This window comes from Rhinopithecus roxellana, chromosome 3 (genome assembly GCF_007565055.1).
Source record: "Rhinopithecus roxellana isolate Shanxi Qingling chromosome 3, ASM756505v1, whole genome shotgun sequence".
Lineage (NCBI taxonomy): Eukaryota > Metazoa > Chordata > Mammalia > Primates > Cercopithecidae > Rhinopithecus > Rhinopithecus roxellana.
In genome coordinates this window covers 20,789,575-20,808,378 of record NC_044551.1, presented here as the reverse complement: position 1 = coordinate 20,808,378, position 18,804 = coordinate 20,789,575, and the positions used below count along the sequence as shown (strand labels likewise).

The following is an 18,804-nucleotide window of genomic DNA, read 5'->3' as shown; positions in this document are numbered from 1 at the left end:
AACCTCAGCTTGTCTTCCCCAGCCTCTGCCTCCTTCTCCTGAGGCTGAACCTCAGCCTGTCTCCCCCCAGCCTCTGCCTCCTCCTCCCAAGGCTGAACCTCAGCCTGTCTCCCCCTAACCTCTGCCTCCTTCTCCCATGTCTAGACCTCAGCCTGTCTCCCTCCAGCCTCTGCCTCCTTCTCCTGAGGCTAAACCTCAGCCTGTCTTCCCCAGCCTCTGCCTCCTTCTCCTGAGGCTAAACCTCAGCCTGTCTCCCTCCAGCCTCTGCCTCCTTCTCCCATGTCTGGACCTCAGCCTGTCTCCCTCTGGCCTCTGCCTCCTTCTCCCATGTCCGGTCCCTCTGCCTGTCCCCCTCCAGCCTCTGCCTCCTTCTCCCGAGGCTGAACCTCAGCCTGTCTCCCCCCAGCCTCTGCCTCCTTCTCCCGAGGCTGAACCTCAGCCTGTCTCCCCCCAGCCTCTGCCTCCTTCTCCCTAGGCTGAACCTCAGCCTGTCTCCCCCTAACCTCTGCCTCCTTCTCCCATGTCTAGACCTCAGCCTGTCTCCCCCCAGCCTCTGCCTCCTCCTGAGGCTGAACCTCAGCCTGTCTCCCCCCACCTTCTGCCTCCTTCTCCCATGTCTGAACCTCAGCCTGTCTCCCTCCAGCCTCTGCCTCCTTCTCCCATGTCTGGACCTCAGCCTGTCTTCCCCCAGCCTCTGCCTCCCTCTCTGACTGCCTCCACCTGCCCAGCCTCCTGGGTGAGCCCCCACTGCGGTGCTTTCCGGCCCCCATGGAGGCTTCCCATTCATTCTTCTTACTACATTTTTGCTCCCTAGCATTCCCTCCATCCTTAGTGCCTTTCTTACCCAGGTAAGATTCTGTGGCTCTTCATGTCATTCCTTCATTTGAGCATCCTCAGTTCCCTTGCCCTCTTCCCTGTCTTTTAGAATTCACTTGGAAATGTCCCAGCTCTGATTAAACCCATTCATCTACCCTGAGTGAACATCGCGGGAGACAGTTACACAGCTGGCTGAGGCTCACTTACGATTCATGACTGCAAACCTCAGAAGGGTCTCAGTGAGGCCCGGAAACCCGGCCGAGTGGTCCCAGAAACTTTGCTGCCCCCGACCCCACATCTCTGAGGGCCTTTTCGGGGGCCTGAGGCGGCAGGGAGTCTCCCTTCCTGGTGAAGCCTCTTGAGCCCGGGGAACCCTTGGCACCACCCGGGAATGGGAGCTGCCTGACGCTCAGGCCCTCCCCAGCCTGCTCTGACTTACTTGGCCTAAGAGAGGGGTCCAGGCAGAATTCGATTTTACTGTTTAATTTCCTCATTTCATTGAAGTAGAAGAGTGGATCTGTTTCCTGCCGCTGCTTTTACAAACGAACACAGACATGGTCGCTTAAAACAACAGAAATTTATTCTCTCAAACTCCTGAGCCAAGTGATCTGCCCGCCTTAGCCTCCCAGAGTGCTGGGATTACAGGCACGAGCCACCTGGGCCCAGCCTTAAAAATTTACCCTGATAGTTCTGGAAACCAGAAGTCTGAATTCAGTGGGACTGTGCTTACTCTGAAGGCCCCAGGAAAGGATCTTTCCTGCCTCTTCCAGCTCTGGGTGCTCCAGGGGCTCCTTGGCTTGTGCCACGTCCCTTGAAGCTCTGCCTGTATCTTCACACGATCTTCTCCAAGTCGCCGTGTGGCCTTTTCTCTGTCTTACAAGGACGCCCTCATTTTAGGTTTCCAGCCCACGTGGATAATCCGGGATAAATTCCTCCTTTCAAGACCCTCACCATAATCACATCTTCTGGCATATCAGGTAGGGCTGACTCTCATTGTAAGAGATTCTGGGAACTAGTTGCAGAACTATGTTTTATGGGGCCCCCATTCAGCCCACTACAAACAGATAGAAGGGAAGTGAAGATTCTAAATACATTGCTCAGTGAATCGTCACAAATGAAACATATCCAGGCAAACAGGATAGAGGAAGGAGCAGCACCCCTCCCACATCCTGCAAGCCCCTCGTGCCTCCCACCTGTCCTTAACCCCCATTCCGACAGCATGCACCTCCTGCCTCTGAACAGCACGGTTTTGAACCACACATACACCGAGCCACACTGCGTGCGCTTGTGTGTCTGCTTTTTTTGCTCACCATTGTATGTGAGCAAAACCCTTTTGTTGTGTCTAGTTGAAGCTTGTTCATCTTCATTGTTGCAGCATAGCTTTGACTGTGTAAACACGCCACAATTAGGAATCCATTCCATTATAGGTGGGTGCTGGGTTGTTTCTAGTTTTTGGCAACTACGAATCTCGCTGTGGTGATGATGTGTGGATTTCTGTCTTTGGGTGCACACACATACGCGTTGCTGTCGTGTGCATGTCTAGGAGCAGGGTTGCTGGGCCAAAGGGAGATGAGTTCTCAGCATCAGTAGATGCTGCAAACCCTGCTCTGGAATGGATGAGTGAACACTTTCTCAATAGAGATGAGAGCTGGTGTCGCACTCCCTTACACGCTGGGTGCTGCCTTTGTCACGTCAGTGGTTCTCACATGTGCAGGGTGTTGCATGGCCCTGTGGGAGATATCAACCATGTTTTCGTCTGTTTACTGGCCACATGGCTATCCTCTTCTGCGTAGTACCTATCCGAGTCATTTTCCCATTTCTTTGAGTTGTCTGGATGTATTGGATTTTTCTTGTTGATTTGCACAAGTCCTTTGCCAAATGCATGTCTTGTGAATGCCTTCTCTGTGGGCTGACTTTTCTCTCTCAGTGGTGCCTTTTGGTAAATAATAGTTCTTGTTTTAATGTGGTTCAATGTATCTTTTTCTTTCCTTTCGTGGTTTTAGTGCTTTTATTTCTTCTCCCACATTTTCTTAAAGTTGTATTATTTCACCTTTCACGGTGAGACTTACAATCTATGCGGAATTAAATTTGTAAATGTGAGGTCAGGATGGGGGATACGTGTGGATTGCCCCTGATATTTAGATGCACATGTGGGACCTCTTGCTGCCTTTTGTCTATCTCTTTCTTTGTTTTGAAGACTCTCCTTTTCCTGAGTGTCCCAGGGCTGATTTTGTATGGGTGGCAGTGGGAGGGCAGGAGGAGGAGGAAGAGGGGCTGCCGGCTCCTGTGTCTTTATTCCCAGCTCCCTCCGGCCGAGCGAACTCTGGTCTGGTGGGCAGCAGACTGGCTCCCTCACTTCCCTTACTTCTCTTCCAGGAAGCCCATCCTGGTCTTCATTCCGCAAAGCTGCTTTCCTGTTTGACTTCAGCCACACCCTCCTGCCACCCTCCTCCTCTGCCTGCCAGCCCCTTGGCTCTCCAGGGAGTGCGGCTCATGGCTTGTCTCCCCATTGATCCTCCTTCACCTCCTGCCTGTGTCTGCTGTGTCTGATGACGAGCTCACCTTCCTGACTCACTGTGAGCGCCCGCCCTACCAGTCCTGCTGATGCCGGAGCACCGTGAGTTTCCTCTGCCCTCCACTGTGCCGCACGGTGCAGCCCATCATCGCACTTTGCTTGCCTGGAGGTCTGCGAGCCTTCTCAGGGGAAGGAGAGGGCTTTTTCCCCTTGGCCTCACTGTATTCATTGAATTGCATGAAATTGGATTACTCTCCAGCATTGCCTGAGTCCAGTGTTGAGAGGAAGTAGGTGAATTCCATCCATGAGGACAAGGGAAACTCTTTGGACATGTGTTTGTAAAGCTACACTGTCTGGTGTTTTCATTGGTATTTGGTCCAACACGTGCCATAAGCTTGTGTGTTCCCTGCCGCTTTACTGAGAGGAATGCAGTCCCTCCCAAAGTCCCCCACACTGGCCAGCCCAGAAGTGTCATTCCCAATGTGAGTAATGAGCGCTTCCAACCCACCAGAGAAATACTGCCCTCAAGATGAAGGGGGAGCCAGGTGTCTGTGGCTAAAGAGACCCCTCCCTGCCCACAGTACCATTTCCATGGCTGTGGAGGAAAGCGTGGGACCACGGCCTGCTCACAGGCTGGGGAAGGTGCTGGGGGCATGGGTCCTTTGGACCCCTTGGTCTCTGACAATCGAGGGATCTTGACTCCATTCGACACCTGTCCGGAGGAGGCAGTGCCCTGTCTCCTCTTGTCCCTCTCCAGGTGCCACTCGTGGGTACGGCAGGCCCCGTGGGTGATGCCAACCTGCTTGCCATAGGAGGAGTGGAGAAGAGTTATCCTGCAGCTGTGCTGAGGGTGTGCCGGCTCGGTTGCTGTGGGATGACAATTCAGGTCCTGCAGAGGAGCGAGGGGCTGTGCCCAGAGACTCCATGATACTCTTTGTCCTCAGGAACTCCCTGGAACGCGATGGCTCAGGCCGGAAAGTCTTCCCCCAGAGGAGCTGAAGTGATCACCGGCCAGTAGCGGAGCACAGTGCATCAGTGTGTTCGCTGGCCTGGGTGTCCCTGCTGAGAGACCTCCCTGCTGTTGACCCAGTGACACCCTGACATTGATCCTGTAAAACGAAGCCTGGGCAGAATAGCAGCAAGGACAGCAGCAGCAGCAAGGAGCTTCCTTTGCCTCTTTCTCACACGTGTCCTCCGAGTCTGTCTCCTCCCCTTCCTGCCCTCCCTCCCACCAGTTGCTGATATTATTTTAGGGTTCTAGCCATAAAAGGAAAATAATTTGTGAACAACCAAATTCCATGCCTAAAGAATCATGTTTTCACAGTACAATCATTGCTTTTTGGAGTGATGGGTTATATATTAAATGGTCAGGATTATTTTGAGACAAAAATGAAGGTTAATTGAATGAAGCTTAGTATTAAATAGCTTGCAGACGTCTTTTTAACCTATGAAGTGGTGGTCTGCTTTTACTAGAGGGACAGCTTGACCAGTGTAATGATTTTCGAGCCACACAGACAGGCAATATGCCATACATAATTGCATAATATGAAAGAAAAATATCTATTTTCCTAGCACTTTATAAGACAAGTGTGTGCAGGAACCAGATTAATGATATCAGACTGGCTAGTTCTACTTGATGTTTTTTTTTTTTTTTCTTAAAATTTTAACATACATATTTTCTACTTCTCAACTCTCTACCCCCAAATATTAATATAAATGCTAGACAAGATACACGAATTCCCCAGCGGGTCCATTTCGCTGCCTCTGGTTTAGAAAATCAACTTTTCAGCGGGCGAGATGGCAGCGCCACTGTGATATACTGAGGTTTGTGTGCATGCTTCCTGCCTCGCCTTCCTGCAGCAGGTGTGGGAAGTGTGTGGTGTTGAGGTCAAAGGACCCGGCAGGTCCATGTGACTGCTCAGGTGAGGCTGGACCGTCTAACTTAGGGGACTTGGGATCACGTCCACGCCTCCTTTCATGGGTGCGGGACAATACTGTGGTTTCTCACAAGGACGCACCTATCTGCAGATAAAAGTGAGGCAGTGAACGTGGAATTTGCTCATGGATTAGGGCCTGGTTTGCTGGCCCCTCCTGGCGGCTGCCCCCACCCACCTGTTTTCCAGCTTGGCAGTGCTGAGCAAGGTGTCGCTGGGCAAACCCCTTCAGTGCCTGCGGAAGCCAGAGGGAGCCTCCTGTGCTCGGCGCCAACCTTGGAAGCAGCTTTCAGAGTCCTCAGAGGACACTCTCTGGGGACCACACTGCGACCGCCCCTCCTAGCGCAAGGGCATTTATGAACTGCTTGATAAAAAGGTCAGAGCGATTTAAGCTAAAATGGAAGGCCCTGCTGCAGCTGAAGACCCTTCTGAGGGGGAGATAAGCCCGCTGTGAAATTAGAATGTCAGCGGGAAAATGGGATTCAGAATGCTTTAAAGCTGAAAAGCTCCTTAGAGACTTTGCACCAGAAGCCCTCATTTTCTAGTTAAGAAGACTGGAGCCCGGTGAGACGGAACAGGCCCCGCAGGGCAGAGCTGGGGTGGACTCTCACACCCCTGAGTCCTGACTCTCGGGTCTTCCCACGACATCGGTCTGCATCAGGAGGCAGAGACTGGTTAGATGTTCAGCTTTCTGTTCTGGGTACGCCTTTTGGCAACCTGTCCCCTGGGAAAGAAGCAAACGGTTTCCCCCAGTTAGGAGTGGATCCAGCCTCCTGAAGCTGAGGACGGGGAACCCCTGCCCCCATAGCATGCTTCTGAGGTTCAGATGGGGGCAGCCAGAGATTTGGAGGAACATAAGGAAGAAGTGGCAGCAACTAAAACCTCGGCAGGTGGCAGAGGCCTCTCTGCCTGGAGCCCACTGCAGCAGGAAGCCCCAAAGCCACACGGAACAGTACCTCCTGCCCTCGGCCCCTTCCAGGGAATCGAACCAGCTTCCCCGCCAACCTGGCCCTTGGCTGGAGCCCAGCTCTGCCCTGCCTCCTGCAGCCCCCCTCCCCCCACCAAGCACCAGGCCTCCTATGGGTGGTACTGTGTCCCCCACAAAGACATGTCGAAGCCCTAACCCGTGGTACCTGTGAATGTGGCCTTATTTGGAAATGGGATGTTTGCAGATGTCATCAAGGTAAGATGAGGTTATACTGGTTTAAGATGGGCCCTAAGCCCATGAATGCTGTCCTTACAAGAGGAGAAGAGACCCAGAGACAGCACAGGTGGAGGGAGACGTGAACACACACAGCGAGAAAGCCACGGACGGCAGAGGCAGAGATCCACGGGATGCGTCCACAGCCAAAGGGCTGCAGGGCTCCCAGCACCCCCGGGAGCTGGCAGAGAGACCGGGAGCAGATTCTGGATTCTCCCCCAGGGCCTCCAGCCCTAGCACGGCCCTGTCAACACCTGGATTTTTGACATGAGCCCTCCAGAATTGTGGGGAATACATTTCTGTTGTTTTAAGCTGCCTGGCTTAGGGTAGTTTGTACCGCAGCTGAGGAGATGAACACAATGGCCTTCAGAGTCCGCTCTGAGAGGCCCCTGGCGATGGCTCCTGCTGTCCAGGACTCGACCGCAGCAACTGCCTGATCCACCCTCATCCCTCCCTCATCTCATTCCCACTCGCATCCACATCTATCCTTCTCACCCTGCTGCAGTGGCCTTGTGGAAACACACCACTGATCATGGCCCCTGTGCTCAATGATGCTTGGAGGCCAACTTGGCCACCCAATTACAATTGCGCAGCGTGGCCACGTGCCCTCCCTGGGTCTGCCTCATTCCCTGGGCCTCCCCAGGCCCTCACGTGGCCATGCTTTCCCTTCGTTCCGCAGGGGCCACTGTGGGGTCAGGTCTCAGCATCCCCCCGCCTCTGTTTCTATTATCAGGAAGTCACTTATTCCCTGTGTTGCTAGCAAATATCTGCCCATGTTTTCACATTCGAGCTGGCCCCCTTCCTGCTCTGTGAAGGTGTGTCTGCCCTCTTTCTGACCCTGGAGGGACAGGGTCCTCTTGTCTCCAACCTCCCGCCATGGACATAGATGTGTGAGCCCCTGTGCAGGCTCGCTGCCCCTCAGTGGGCCGCGTGCCCTGTGGTTCCCCGGAGAACGTTTGTGTCTGAATGTCTGCTCAGTCTTGCTGTTTAATCACCTGCCAGGAGAGCGGGCCGACAAGACGCAGACCGCAGGAGCATCAGAATGTTGTGTTGTTAATGGATTTCATAAACAGAAATCAGCAACCTTTATGCTAAGCTTTTTTTTGAAGGCGTGCTGGTTATCATTTGAGGGAAATAAACTGCTGCAGCATACTTGTGCTTACATGAGAAACCATTACCAAAAATATTATAAAGGTGCCAAATTGTCCTACCCCCGGCTAGAAATCCCATCGAAATGATATTAAACTTAATTTTAGCAGTATTTCTATTAGAATTAGAATAATTACAGAGAATACTATCAAAATATACCTTCATATTAATATATATGCTACATTCTTTTGTTACCAGTGATGCAGTTAATGTTCTGGGTAGAAAAATCAACAAGCACATATTTTGAGATGGTTTATCTAACTTGTGAGGTGATACACGGTAGATTTAGCAAAGCGAGCAGAATGTATTTTCCCAGACATTAGAGAGTGTTATTTGCAGTTTCATCTCCATATTTTCTGGGACTTACTTTTCTGCAGTAGGAGCAAAGTTAGCATTGAAAGCTGGGAACCTTTCTTCTGATGGTTTAGGAGAAGCTCATAATTTGGTTCGTTTATTCATTTTTTTTTTTTTGAGACAGAGTCTCACTCTGTTGCCCAGGCTGGAGTGCACAGGTGCAGTCTTGGCTCATTGCAACCTCTGCCTCCTAGGTTCAAGCAATTCCCCTGCCTCAGCCTCCCAAGTAACCGGGACTACAGGTCGGGCCTGGTTAGTACTCGGATGGGAGACCATGTATTCATTTTATAAGCAATCATAATAAAGACACATGGGGATGTGCAGTGACCTGGTTCTGCCCCGCAGAACTACTCAGCATGTTTGGGAAGGAAGATGCATTCAGAAACTGCCCTCCAACTTCTCCTTGGCCACTGTGCGAGTGTCTTGATGTCACTCCAAATCAGCATGGAAAGGCCAGCAGTGGAGTCCGGGTGGGGAGACGGCACCTTGTGCTGGACACTGGAGGATGTGGAGGCTGGAGCTGCGGCAGCAGAGAGGGATGGCACCGAGCAAGCCACGGCAGGTGGGCAGATGGGGGCAGGCAGGTCAGTGGGTCTCCTTGAGATGCCATATTTGCAGGCTTGAGAAGTTGAACTTGAAATCCATCCTTGGAAAATCATCTTGCAAATAGGTACTAAAGAAATAATTATCCTGCCCTTGGGGGGGCCCTGAGGGATGAGGAAAGGGAACCTGGAGGAAGGATTTTGTAGAAAACTGTAGCTCATGCAGTTGTATAAAATCCAATGGAAATGGAGGGGAAGAGGAGACATTCGTTCTTACAACTGCTTTTTCAAAAAGCTCTTTGACATCGTTTAGGTCATTTCAGAGATGCGCGAGCCCAAGCCCGCTCCATCACTACTGAACATGGAGTGGGTGGAGTGAAGGGCACAGAGGTAAAACATGACTTCGAGATGTTTGGACTGGAACCCAAGGACAGTGTTGGTGTCACTGACTGGTGAGGACATTGGTGGGAGAAACGATGAGGCGTGAATCTGGACACCTGCCACACTCAAGCTCTTCATGAGTTCAACTGGGAAAAATGCAGTAGATAACGTGGTAGCGTAAAGGAAGTTTCCGGGGACTTCGTGTAGGGATTTGGTGGTAGAAGATCAGAAGTTTTGTCTAATTTATCTAAACCAAATTTTATAAGGCAAAGATAAAGCCTATAGAAAGATGCAGTTTAATTTCACAATTGGGAAACTGAAGTTATTGTAAGTTTTGGGTTCAGTTAGATTGAAAAGTTTACTATACAGAGTATCTTTCTCTTTCCTGCCTCCTTCCTTCCCTCCCTCCCTCCCACCTTTTCTCCTTCCTTCCCTCCTCTCACCCTTCCTTTCATCCATCCATCCATCCATCCATCCATCCATCCATCCATCCATCCATCCACTTTTGTACTTACTGGAAAATGAGCCTATACATTTAGAGTGTTTGCATGTATCTCCTGTAGTTTCTGAAGTGAAAAAAAAAAAAAAGACTCGGGAAATAGCGTGCTGCCTGGCAGAACTGGCAGCTTCTGTTCAGAAGGCAGAAGGGCAAAGTAACTGAGGTTCCTGGGTGGTGTTTCCTTTCTCCGTGTGCAGCCAGCCCTCTATATTCTTCATCTCTAGGGGCTTCACATAGCTGGGGCAGCCCCATCCTTCAGAAGTGTCATCTTGGCTATAACTGATCCATGTAACATGCACGCCAAGCACCGATAGGACTACAAAGAGCCATGGTCCTGCTTGTGGATTTGCCAATTGGGTAACTGGTCAAAAAAGAAGGCATGAGAGATATTCCAAGAGGCCTGCAAGGCAAGCAGCCCCGGCTCATCCCCTCCTGTGTACCCACAGATTCACCATCATGACCTGTGTCTTGTGTCACTTTCAGAGCATGGGATTTGGGACTCCTCCCCGGTACAGGCTATCATCTGGAGTTCTGTAGTGTTTCTTTATTTCACATGGAGTGATGAATATGCTGGAGATGCGGGCTCTATGGAGAGCACTGGGCTTCTTCCAGTTGTCACAACTGTTGTCCCCAAGAACCAGTGTCCTCTACAATTTCACAAAACCTCTTTTCCCTGTTTCTCCATGCCTTAGCCTACAACCCTTCCTAAAATCTGTCCCTTGGAGCATCCATCTTCCATATAGCTCTATATTGCCACCTCCTGAAACCACATCTGCTCTCCCTTGTCCGACAGACTACTGGGTTTCCTCCTGGAGGTCCACGCAAGACCTTGGCTCAGCAGAGTGGAGGTGCCTCCCTCCTCCTCCGTTCTCTGCTGCTTCTCCCCCATTCCTGGTGGAGGGTCATCTCTGTCTGCCACCTCACTCCTTGTGTACCAGGTCAGTCATGATGGCCTGTTAATTTTTCCCTTGTCATATCTTTCTTATTTGTGATTTTACAATATTCCTAGGCTCCAGTGCTAGGTCAGGGCTCCCTGATGTCACTCCTGGGACCATGTTGCTGCTTATCGCCCCGGCTTCATTCTGTTCTGCAGATAAGTGACAGGTAGTGGAGGCAGTGGTGAATGTGCACACCCTGCTGAAAGCTCAGAATGACTGCTGTTTCCAGCCCTCCAAGACCTGAGGTTGGTCACTCACAATCACCTGGGCACTTTCCATGCTGCTGGCACCTTGGAAATGATTTGCAGATAGCAGCTCATTGAGTTCTCAAAATAACCTAACAAAGAACATCATCCCCATTTTACAGAGGCAAACTGAGGCCCAGAGAGCTGAAGTGACTGAGTCACCCAGCTTGCAAGTGCTGCAGCCCAGGTTTGAAACTGGGCAGCGTGTCACTCTTGGATAGCTGCCCATGCTCTACTCCTCTCCCTTCGGTTGAAGCCCTCCAGGGCCCTCCCAACAAGACCATCTCTGCAATATGTCCCTCCTCCTCTCTCCCTCCTTCATCCACCCTGCCTTTCCCTAGTCATCTTCCCTTGTTTTATCTTATGAGTTTCCTTCTCCTAAGAATATGTGTGGAGCAGACTGTGAGCTTCTGAAGGCAGGCCACTTGCATGTGCTTACTTAGGACTTTTGTTTACAATTCCTCATCACACCAATCATGCTGCCTCGTACATATGATAATAGCTCAATATGTGTGGAATGCAGATTATCAACTTGCTTCATGCTGACCATGCAAAGGAGAGGTGAGGCTATAGTGCATATGCAAAACCAAGTGAAAACTAAGGCAATTATGTCGATAATTCACAAAGAAAATAACACTTTTTGGGGGGCTTAATTATCTGGATTTATCCAGTGGGCGTTTTTGAAAAAGCAATTACCCAGACAACAGCCCGAGTGTTCCCTTTCACTTTGCGTGGGTCACAGCGAGCCTGAGTCAGGAGCTTTGTGTTCTGAGCTTGGCCCAGAAGCCCAGTCATTGTTGGATTCTGGGAAAACTGAGTGGCTTCCCCATGCTCTAGTTTGTCTTTCTGTTACTGAGTGAGGCCAAGATCTTCACAGAGGTGGTTCATGTTGCATCATCAACCTCCTGTTTTTTGTCTCGTCTCACTTGCTGATTCTCTTAATTCCAACTTTTAGCATTCATTTTATGCTGAGTTTTTCTCTAATTGTTTCATTGGAGCTTTTTCTTTCCGATGAGGTTGCAAACTGTGATGCCGACGTCCATCCCCTGGCTTTCTTGGTGGACCTGCCCAACTCCTGGAACCCAGAAGTGGAGCCTACAGGGCCCGAATCCACAAAGTACTGATGGCTGGGAGGGGTGACGTCACCTCAGACCCCGTGCCCCAATGCAGTGACTCTCCCCTGGCTGCTGGCTTCTGCTGCCTGCAGACTCCTGAGGCGGCGGCCCTGGGTGTGGCTCCAGCATCCGTATTTCACTAAAAGAGCCCCTGATGACTGTGGTAGGGCTGAGAGCCACTGCAGGGCTTCCAAAGACACCTCTGTCATGAGCTCTGGACACCACTCAAAAAGGTTCTGATTGGAGAACATTTTGGATTTCAAATTGTCGAATTAGTGATGCTCAACCTGTATTGACTTCAAGTGTTAAGGCCCCAAATAGAAGATTCATTTTTTGAATCAACCTTAAATGGGATTTCTTTTTTAAGCAGCGATTCACAAATCTACTTCAGTCTATGAGAGACTGTCGAGCTAAAAGAAAACAGCAGAGCCTCAGGGCTAGGCGGCCTGGCAGGCACACACTGACAGTACGCTATCCTGAATGTGACCTGGCTTGGAGATTCCATCAGCATAGATGGAGCGGTGGCCCTATGCCAAAATGAGCACTCCACTTAGTTATTCAGGGGAAACTCCGGGATATACTCAGGCCTTGAAATGAGGCAGAAGCTTGCAAGGTTTCAGGCTGTGTTCAAACTTCCCCTGCCAGCCAGCCATGTTGGAAGCATCAAGCATCAAAGCCTGATGAGTCAGCATTTGGAGAGGGAGATCAGCCAGGCTAAATTTGGAGATTTTTGACTCAGCCATCAGTGAAATTCAGCAGTTCCTCCTGAAGCTTTTGGTGACCTTTTGGTTTCATCCAAGCTCAAATACCAAAGGCACCGTGAAAGTGGATGGAATTATAAACCCTTGCGTGAAGATTGTGCAGCTGGCGTTCTGAGATCAGTTCATCCACCACAGAGCTAAACACATCTCTGTGCCTCTAGCTTTTCCTTTCCTGTGAAGGGGGAGGGACAAGAGGTGGAGGCAAACAAACAGGAGGTGGCAAGGAGTGCCCCTCGCCATGCCTGGTGCAGAATGTAGGAGGCACCCATCTGGACCTCACCAGCGCCGGCGCCCAGTAGCTGTCTCCCACCAGCTCTCCACGAAGCTCAGAAGGGCCCACGTCCATGCGTCCTCCAACACAGCCTTGTGTATTGCCAACTGAGCCTTTAAGCGAGTGTTCAGTTGACACTAAGTGCTTTTTGCTCTCAGCACAATTATGTATTTCTGAATAACACTCGAAGCATCCTTTGAATGTGAAAATGGGTTAGATCAAAACGTCAAAGTGCACCTCTGTCCGCAATGATCCTTTTTAATGCATCTGTGGTTTCTCACATTAAGAGAAAATGTGAATTTCGCTGTGTGCTTTTATGTGTCTACTCTGTGACTTGTTTTTCCAGGCTATACTTATAAACAGAAACAATAGAAGAACATAAAATATGAATACAGTATCCATATTAAAGTATAATAAGCATTAGGAAGTGTGTGTTAAGCTGTCAGGAGCTCTGCCGGACTGGAAGACGTAAGCTGGGGCTGGGTTCTTCATTGTTCTGTGGACTAAAAGCCTCGCTAATGATGCCACTCTCTTCCAGCCCTATTTCAATATGTTTTAGCTACAGTACTTTAGCGTCAGATCTTTTCCTCAAGCCTTTCTGGAATGAATCATTTCTTCTATTACTTATTGGTAAATATCTTGTTTTTGTTGCTTTTTAGTTACAGAATTACTATACGCTCATCATAAATAATTTAAATGATGTAGAAATTCGCAACTAAAGTAATAATTTCTATAGACTCACCTCACTTATAATTTAGCATTAATCTGTCCAGAATGAATATAAATATATTCATACACAAAATTTATTGTCTGTAATCTTAACCCATTTATGGCTAGTGTCCGTTATTGGAGCTCGAAGCTTGTGGGAGTTATTTGTATCCTACTGCTCAAGGTCATCACCATGGTCTGATTTTTCACAAAAAAATTTGCAACCTCCAGCATAAATGAGTTAATGACATAATGCAAAGGATATTATCCAGCATGTCTTGTTTTCCTCATCTAACAATGTATATTTAACAACTTTTCATGAACGTCTATTTTTTGGTAGAAAAAATTAAGTTACAAAAAAAGATAAATTAAAAATACACAGCCAGGTGCAGTGGCTCACGCCTGTAATCTCAGCACTTTGGGAGGCAGAAGTAAGTGGATCACAAGGTTAGGAGCTCGAGACCAGCCTAGCCAACATGATGAAACCCCGTCTCTACTAAAAATACAAAAATTAGCCGGGCGTGGTGGCAGGTGCCTGTAATCCCAGCTACTTGAGTGGTTGAGGCAGGGAAATCACCTGAACCTGGGAAGTGGAGGTTGCAGTGAGCCAAGATCGTGCCACTGTACTCCAGCCTGGGCGAAAGAGTGAGACTCCGTCTGAGAAAACAAACAAACAAATAAAAAACCCCCAACATTATGATATAGCTATTCATTGGGCAGCCATTAAAATTCTAGTTATGAAGATTATATCATTACATGGGAAATATGGTAGACAGTGAATGAAATATGATATAAAATATTAATATGATATATTATTAATAACCAAATATCCAGTTAGGGTTTTCAAACAAAACCTGTTCCTCTACTCGGTTGAAGTGGCTTTATCTTGATGAAAAAGAGAGAAAGAAAAAAAACCCTTCTGCTTTTTTTGCAAAGTTTCCCTTAGCTGTCTTTAGAGTGTGCCGTCCACGTGGATCTCATTTCTCCTGATGATCCAGGTGTGATGATGAGGACTCTCTTCCCTACTTAGAGCTCCTAGGCTCGCTCCCCCACTGACCTCACTCAGCTAAGTCATTAATGGGTTTCATCCTGGCATAATCTCATTTCTATTTGAAAGCTGTTTAGATCCTCTTGGGTAAAACTAGTTTTAACTCCAAATGCACTTTCTTTTTGAATAAATGTAAATTAGGCAATTTCAGGGAACAAAATGTTTGACAATGAACAGGTTGAGTGTAAAGGACATGAACGTTTATTTGGGATATTAAATTCCAAATACGAATAATTGTATTGTTCTCCAAATGCAAGGAGTATGAAAGTTGTGTCTCATATCTTATCCTTCATAATATAGGTGGTGTTGCTATTTGCTAAGTGTATTCTAAAATGAAATCTTAATTTCCACCTTCCCACCCCACTTGCTGCAACTCAAATTAGCAAGTTGCACCGTCATCCTCACTGTTGCTTAGGCCAGAAATTGACGTGTTCTTGTAGTAGTTAGCTTCTGCCACAGTAGCAAGTGGTCCAGACATCTCTGTAGCTTGCAACTGCAAATGTGTTTCTCACTCCGGGGTCTGAGGCTGGCTGCAGCTTCTAAGCTCTGTTCCTCTTGGCTGGACTCCTTTGGGTCACCCTTCTTATCACCCAGGACCCAGGCTGGCAGAGAAGTTACACCCTGGGGCATGCTTTCCTCAGGGTGCAAGGGAGAAGTCAGGAAGGACAGCAGAAGCAAATGATGCCTTTTAAAGCCTCTGCTTGTATCTGGCACACTGTCACTTTATGTGCATCCCATTGCTTGGAACAAATCATGTGGTCAAGTCCAAAGTGAAGGTGCAAGGACATGCATTCTCCCCTCAGGATAGCCATGGTCTGGGTGGGATGGCATCACGGCGAAGAAGTGACTCGGTTTACCACAGCCCTTGCCCAGTTCATCAAGTCCTGTTATCTGTGTCTCCAAAACACACCCCACACTTGCCCTCTTCTCTCCACCTCCACCATGGTGCTCCTGGGACAAGCCACCATCCTCTCTCTCTGGGAGAGATGATTCTCTCTACTTCCACTGTTCCCCTGAGCTCCCACCGCAGATGAGGGTGGCCTGCAAGGAACATAACAACGCGCAGAACAGTTAATACCAACACTGGATTCTCATTACCCTTCGGATAAAATCCATTCCGCTGCCCTTGGCTATAAAGCCTGATGGGATTTGGCTTCTGCCAGCCTTCTGATGGCACCTGGGGCAGCTCCCTGCCTGCCTCTGATGTCATCTTGGCAGCTCCCCTCTCCCACACTCTCCAGCCACACTGCCTTCTTGCAGTTTCCTGGTATGTAAGCTCATTCTTGCCTTACAGTCTTTACATCTCCTGTTCCCTCTGCTCCAGGTCTTCACAGGGCTGGCTCTTTTTAATAAAGCTCACTTCCACAAAGAGGCTTTCACTGGACATCAGTCAAAAGATTCTCCACACTGCACTTAGTACAGCTTGATATTTTCTCTTTTCATTTCCTGATTGCTCAATGTCTATTTTCTCTTTTCTCCTGTAATGTCAGCTTCAGCATGTTGGACTGTTGGCATCCTCAGTTCCTAGACGAGCTCCCGGGCAGTGCAGGGGCTTGGTGAGTATTGCTGAACCAACTTTAGTGTTTCCCAGCACAGTCTATGCACAATATTTTCTCCTATTATTAATCTGCTTTTTCATTCAACAAGTACGCATTTGACCTCCTATGGACCAAGTCCTACCTGTAATAAATATTATATTACTAAGATGTTGCTTGTAGGTATTGGGAATATTTGATTTAAAAATAACTCTCTGGCTGGGTGCGGTGGCTCACGCCTATAATCCCAGCACCTTGGGAGGCTGAGGTAGGCGGAACGCCTGAGGCCAGGATTTTGAGAGCAGCCTGGTCAACATGGTGAAACCCTGTTTCTACTAAAAATACAAAAAGTAGCTGGGTGTGATGGTGCATGTCTGTAATCCTAGCTACTCCAGAGGCCGAGGAAGGAGAATTACTTGAACCTGGGAGGCAGAGATTGCAGTGAGCTGAGATCCTGCCACTGCACTCCAGCCTAGGCGACAGAGCAAGACTTCATCTCAAAAATAAATAAATAAATAAATAAATAAATAAATAAATAAATAATCTCCCAAACAGTAACTAAGAGCTAATTACTGATGCAGATTATTTAAAGCTAATCTGAATATAGTTTGAATGCCGTTTATCTGTGCTGTTCTTGTTCCCCACCTAAGAGATGACCACATTAGTGTGGGAATCTACTTGGACTCTCACACTTGGTATACACATTTGAGCTACAGAAGATGCAGAAAGAAATCTCATCTGAACATTCCCTTATCTGACCAAGCAGAACCATCCGAAAATACAGTCACTGTTAACCTTCTCCAAGAGTCCTTCAAATTCAGCTGCCATGGAGGTAGATTGCCTGTTCCCAATAGCATCAAAAAACACAAAAAACCATGCCCTCCCATGGGAGCCCTAAAAACCACCCTTTTGTTAAGTAGATATATATAAACCTTTACTTCACATTATTCTGCAAGTTACCCATGGCTGAGCAACTCCCACGTGTACATGTAAATAAACCTTGCCTTTTCTCCTGTTAATCTATCTTCAGTTAATTTGCAGGCCCCCAAGCATGGCACCCAAGCGGTAGGGGTGAAGTTTTTTTCTCCTAACAATAGCATCTTTTTGCCTAGTGATTCATGATAACTATAAGTTATTAACAATGCAGTAGAATCATTCCAAGTTATACTTAACATTTAAAACTTTCATCAATGATTATGAATGATGACATATCCCAGGGACACAATGTTTAACACCACCTGGCTTAAATAGTGACTGATCCACTTATTAGGAGTGTAACCATGAGCAAGCAAGTTCATGTCCTGTGCCTCAGTTTTCTTATGCTTAAAATGGGCATAAATAGTACTTATCTTATGGGAAGGCTTTGAGGATCAGATGCATGGATACACGTAAAGCCCTTAGCACTGGGGTGGGTTGGCGGTAGGGCTCAGGCAGATCTTATTCCCAGAGGTAGGGAGCGGGTTCTTGGCCACATCCCATGCTGACACTCTCTAAACACATTATCCACTGGCTTCAAATTATCTGAAGTTACTTCATGGCCTAAGGGAACATTTCTGCGTTAATGTTAGTATTGCAACATAAAGTGTTCTTTTTTTTTTTTCAGGACACTGACTTGCATTTCTCCATGTTGCTTTTTATTTGTATATATTTTTCCTTTTATTTTTAGCTGACACATAATAATAGTACATATTTGTGGGATATGGTGTAATATTTTGATACATGTATACAGTGTATATCTTTGCAAATGCAAATGTATATCAAATACAAATCAGGGTAATTAACATATCCATAAACTTAAACATTTATTATTTCTTTGCGTTGGGAACATCCAGGATCCTCTCTTCTAGGTTTCTGAAAATACACTCTAAATTATCATTCACCATATTCATAACAGACGGTACTACAACGTGTATTCCTCCCAGCGAGCTCTAACTTTCTATTCGTTAACCAATGCATTAGTCTGTTCTCATGGTGCTAATAAAGACATACCGAGCCTGGATAATTTATAAAGGAAAGAGATTCAGTGGACTCACAGTTCCACATGGCTGGGGAGGCCTCACAATCATGGCAGAAGGCAAATGAGAAGCAAAGACACGTGTTACATGGCAGCAGGCAGGAGAGCTTGTGCGGGGGAACTCCCATTTATAAAATCATCAGATCTCGTGAGGCTTACTACCATGAGAACAGTATGGGAGAAACTGCCTCTATGATTAAATTATCTCCCACAGGGTCCCTCCCATATGACACGTGGGAATTATGGGAGCTACAATTCAAGATGAGATTTGGGTGGGGACACAGCCAAACCATATCACCAACCTCTTCCTAGCCTCCCCTCCTTCCTACTCTTCCCAGCCTCCAGTGACTGTAATTCGACTCTACTTCCATGAGCTCTCACATATGAGTGAGAAGATGCAGTATTTATTTTTCTATTAATGCACTTTTTAAAAATGCACCTTTTTGGGTGAATGTGTAAGTGGGGAGTAGAGTATTGGTTTAGTGTTTGATACCCTATGGGATTAAAAGCCAGGTCACGGCAGGGAATGAGAAATAAAGTCAGATCGAGGGAAGATCTAGCCCACCATAAGGAGGGGCAGTAACTGTGGGGGAATTAAGTGCATGAGGATGGGAACTAGGAAGGTGGCAGGATGATTCCATTTCTGTTTCTTCCTACCTGTGCATCCTTGGTTACATTATTTTGTTTCATTTAACTTAATCCCTTGCAGCCTCATGAAGTAGGTTTTATAACTATTTCGTGAAGGGAGGAGTTGAGTGTGAGAGACTGTGTATCATCC

General features: G+C 47.9%; 1 protein-coding gene across 5 annotated transcripts in view; it reads left to right on the top strand.

The window, feature by feature from the left end:
* The window catches only part of MED10 (mediator complex subunit 10), a 37,279-nt gene extending 21,259 nt beyond the window's left edge, over positions 1–16,020 (top strand). The window contains exons 5-6 of one of the 5 annotated variants that reach the window (XR_004056359.1): positions 3,193–3,433; positions 4,276–4,645. Coding sequence is in view for 4 of the 5 variants with exons in the window: in XM_030927391.1 (XP_030783251.1) it covers positions 4,276–4,349 (74 nt within the window). In the remaining variant the exon portion in view is untranslated. Of the gene's footprint in view, positions 1–1,713; positions 1,788–3,192; positions 3,434–4,275; positions 4,646–15,967 lie in introns of those variants that run through there. The other 4 variants (XM_030927395.1, XM_030927391.1, XM_030927393.1 and 1 more) reach the window with 4 other exon arrangements.
* Positions 16,021–18,804: the final 2,784 nt, after the last annotated feature.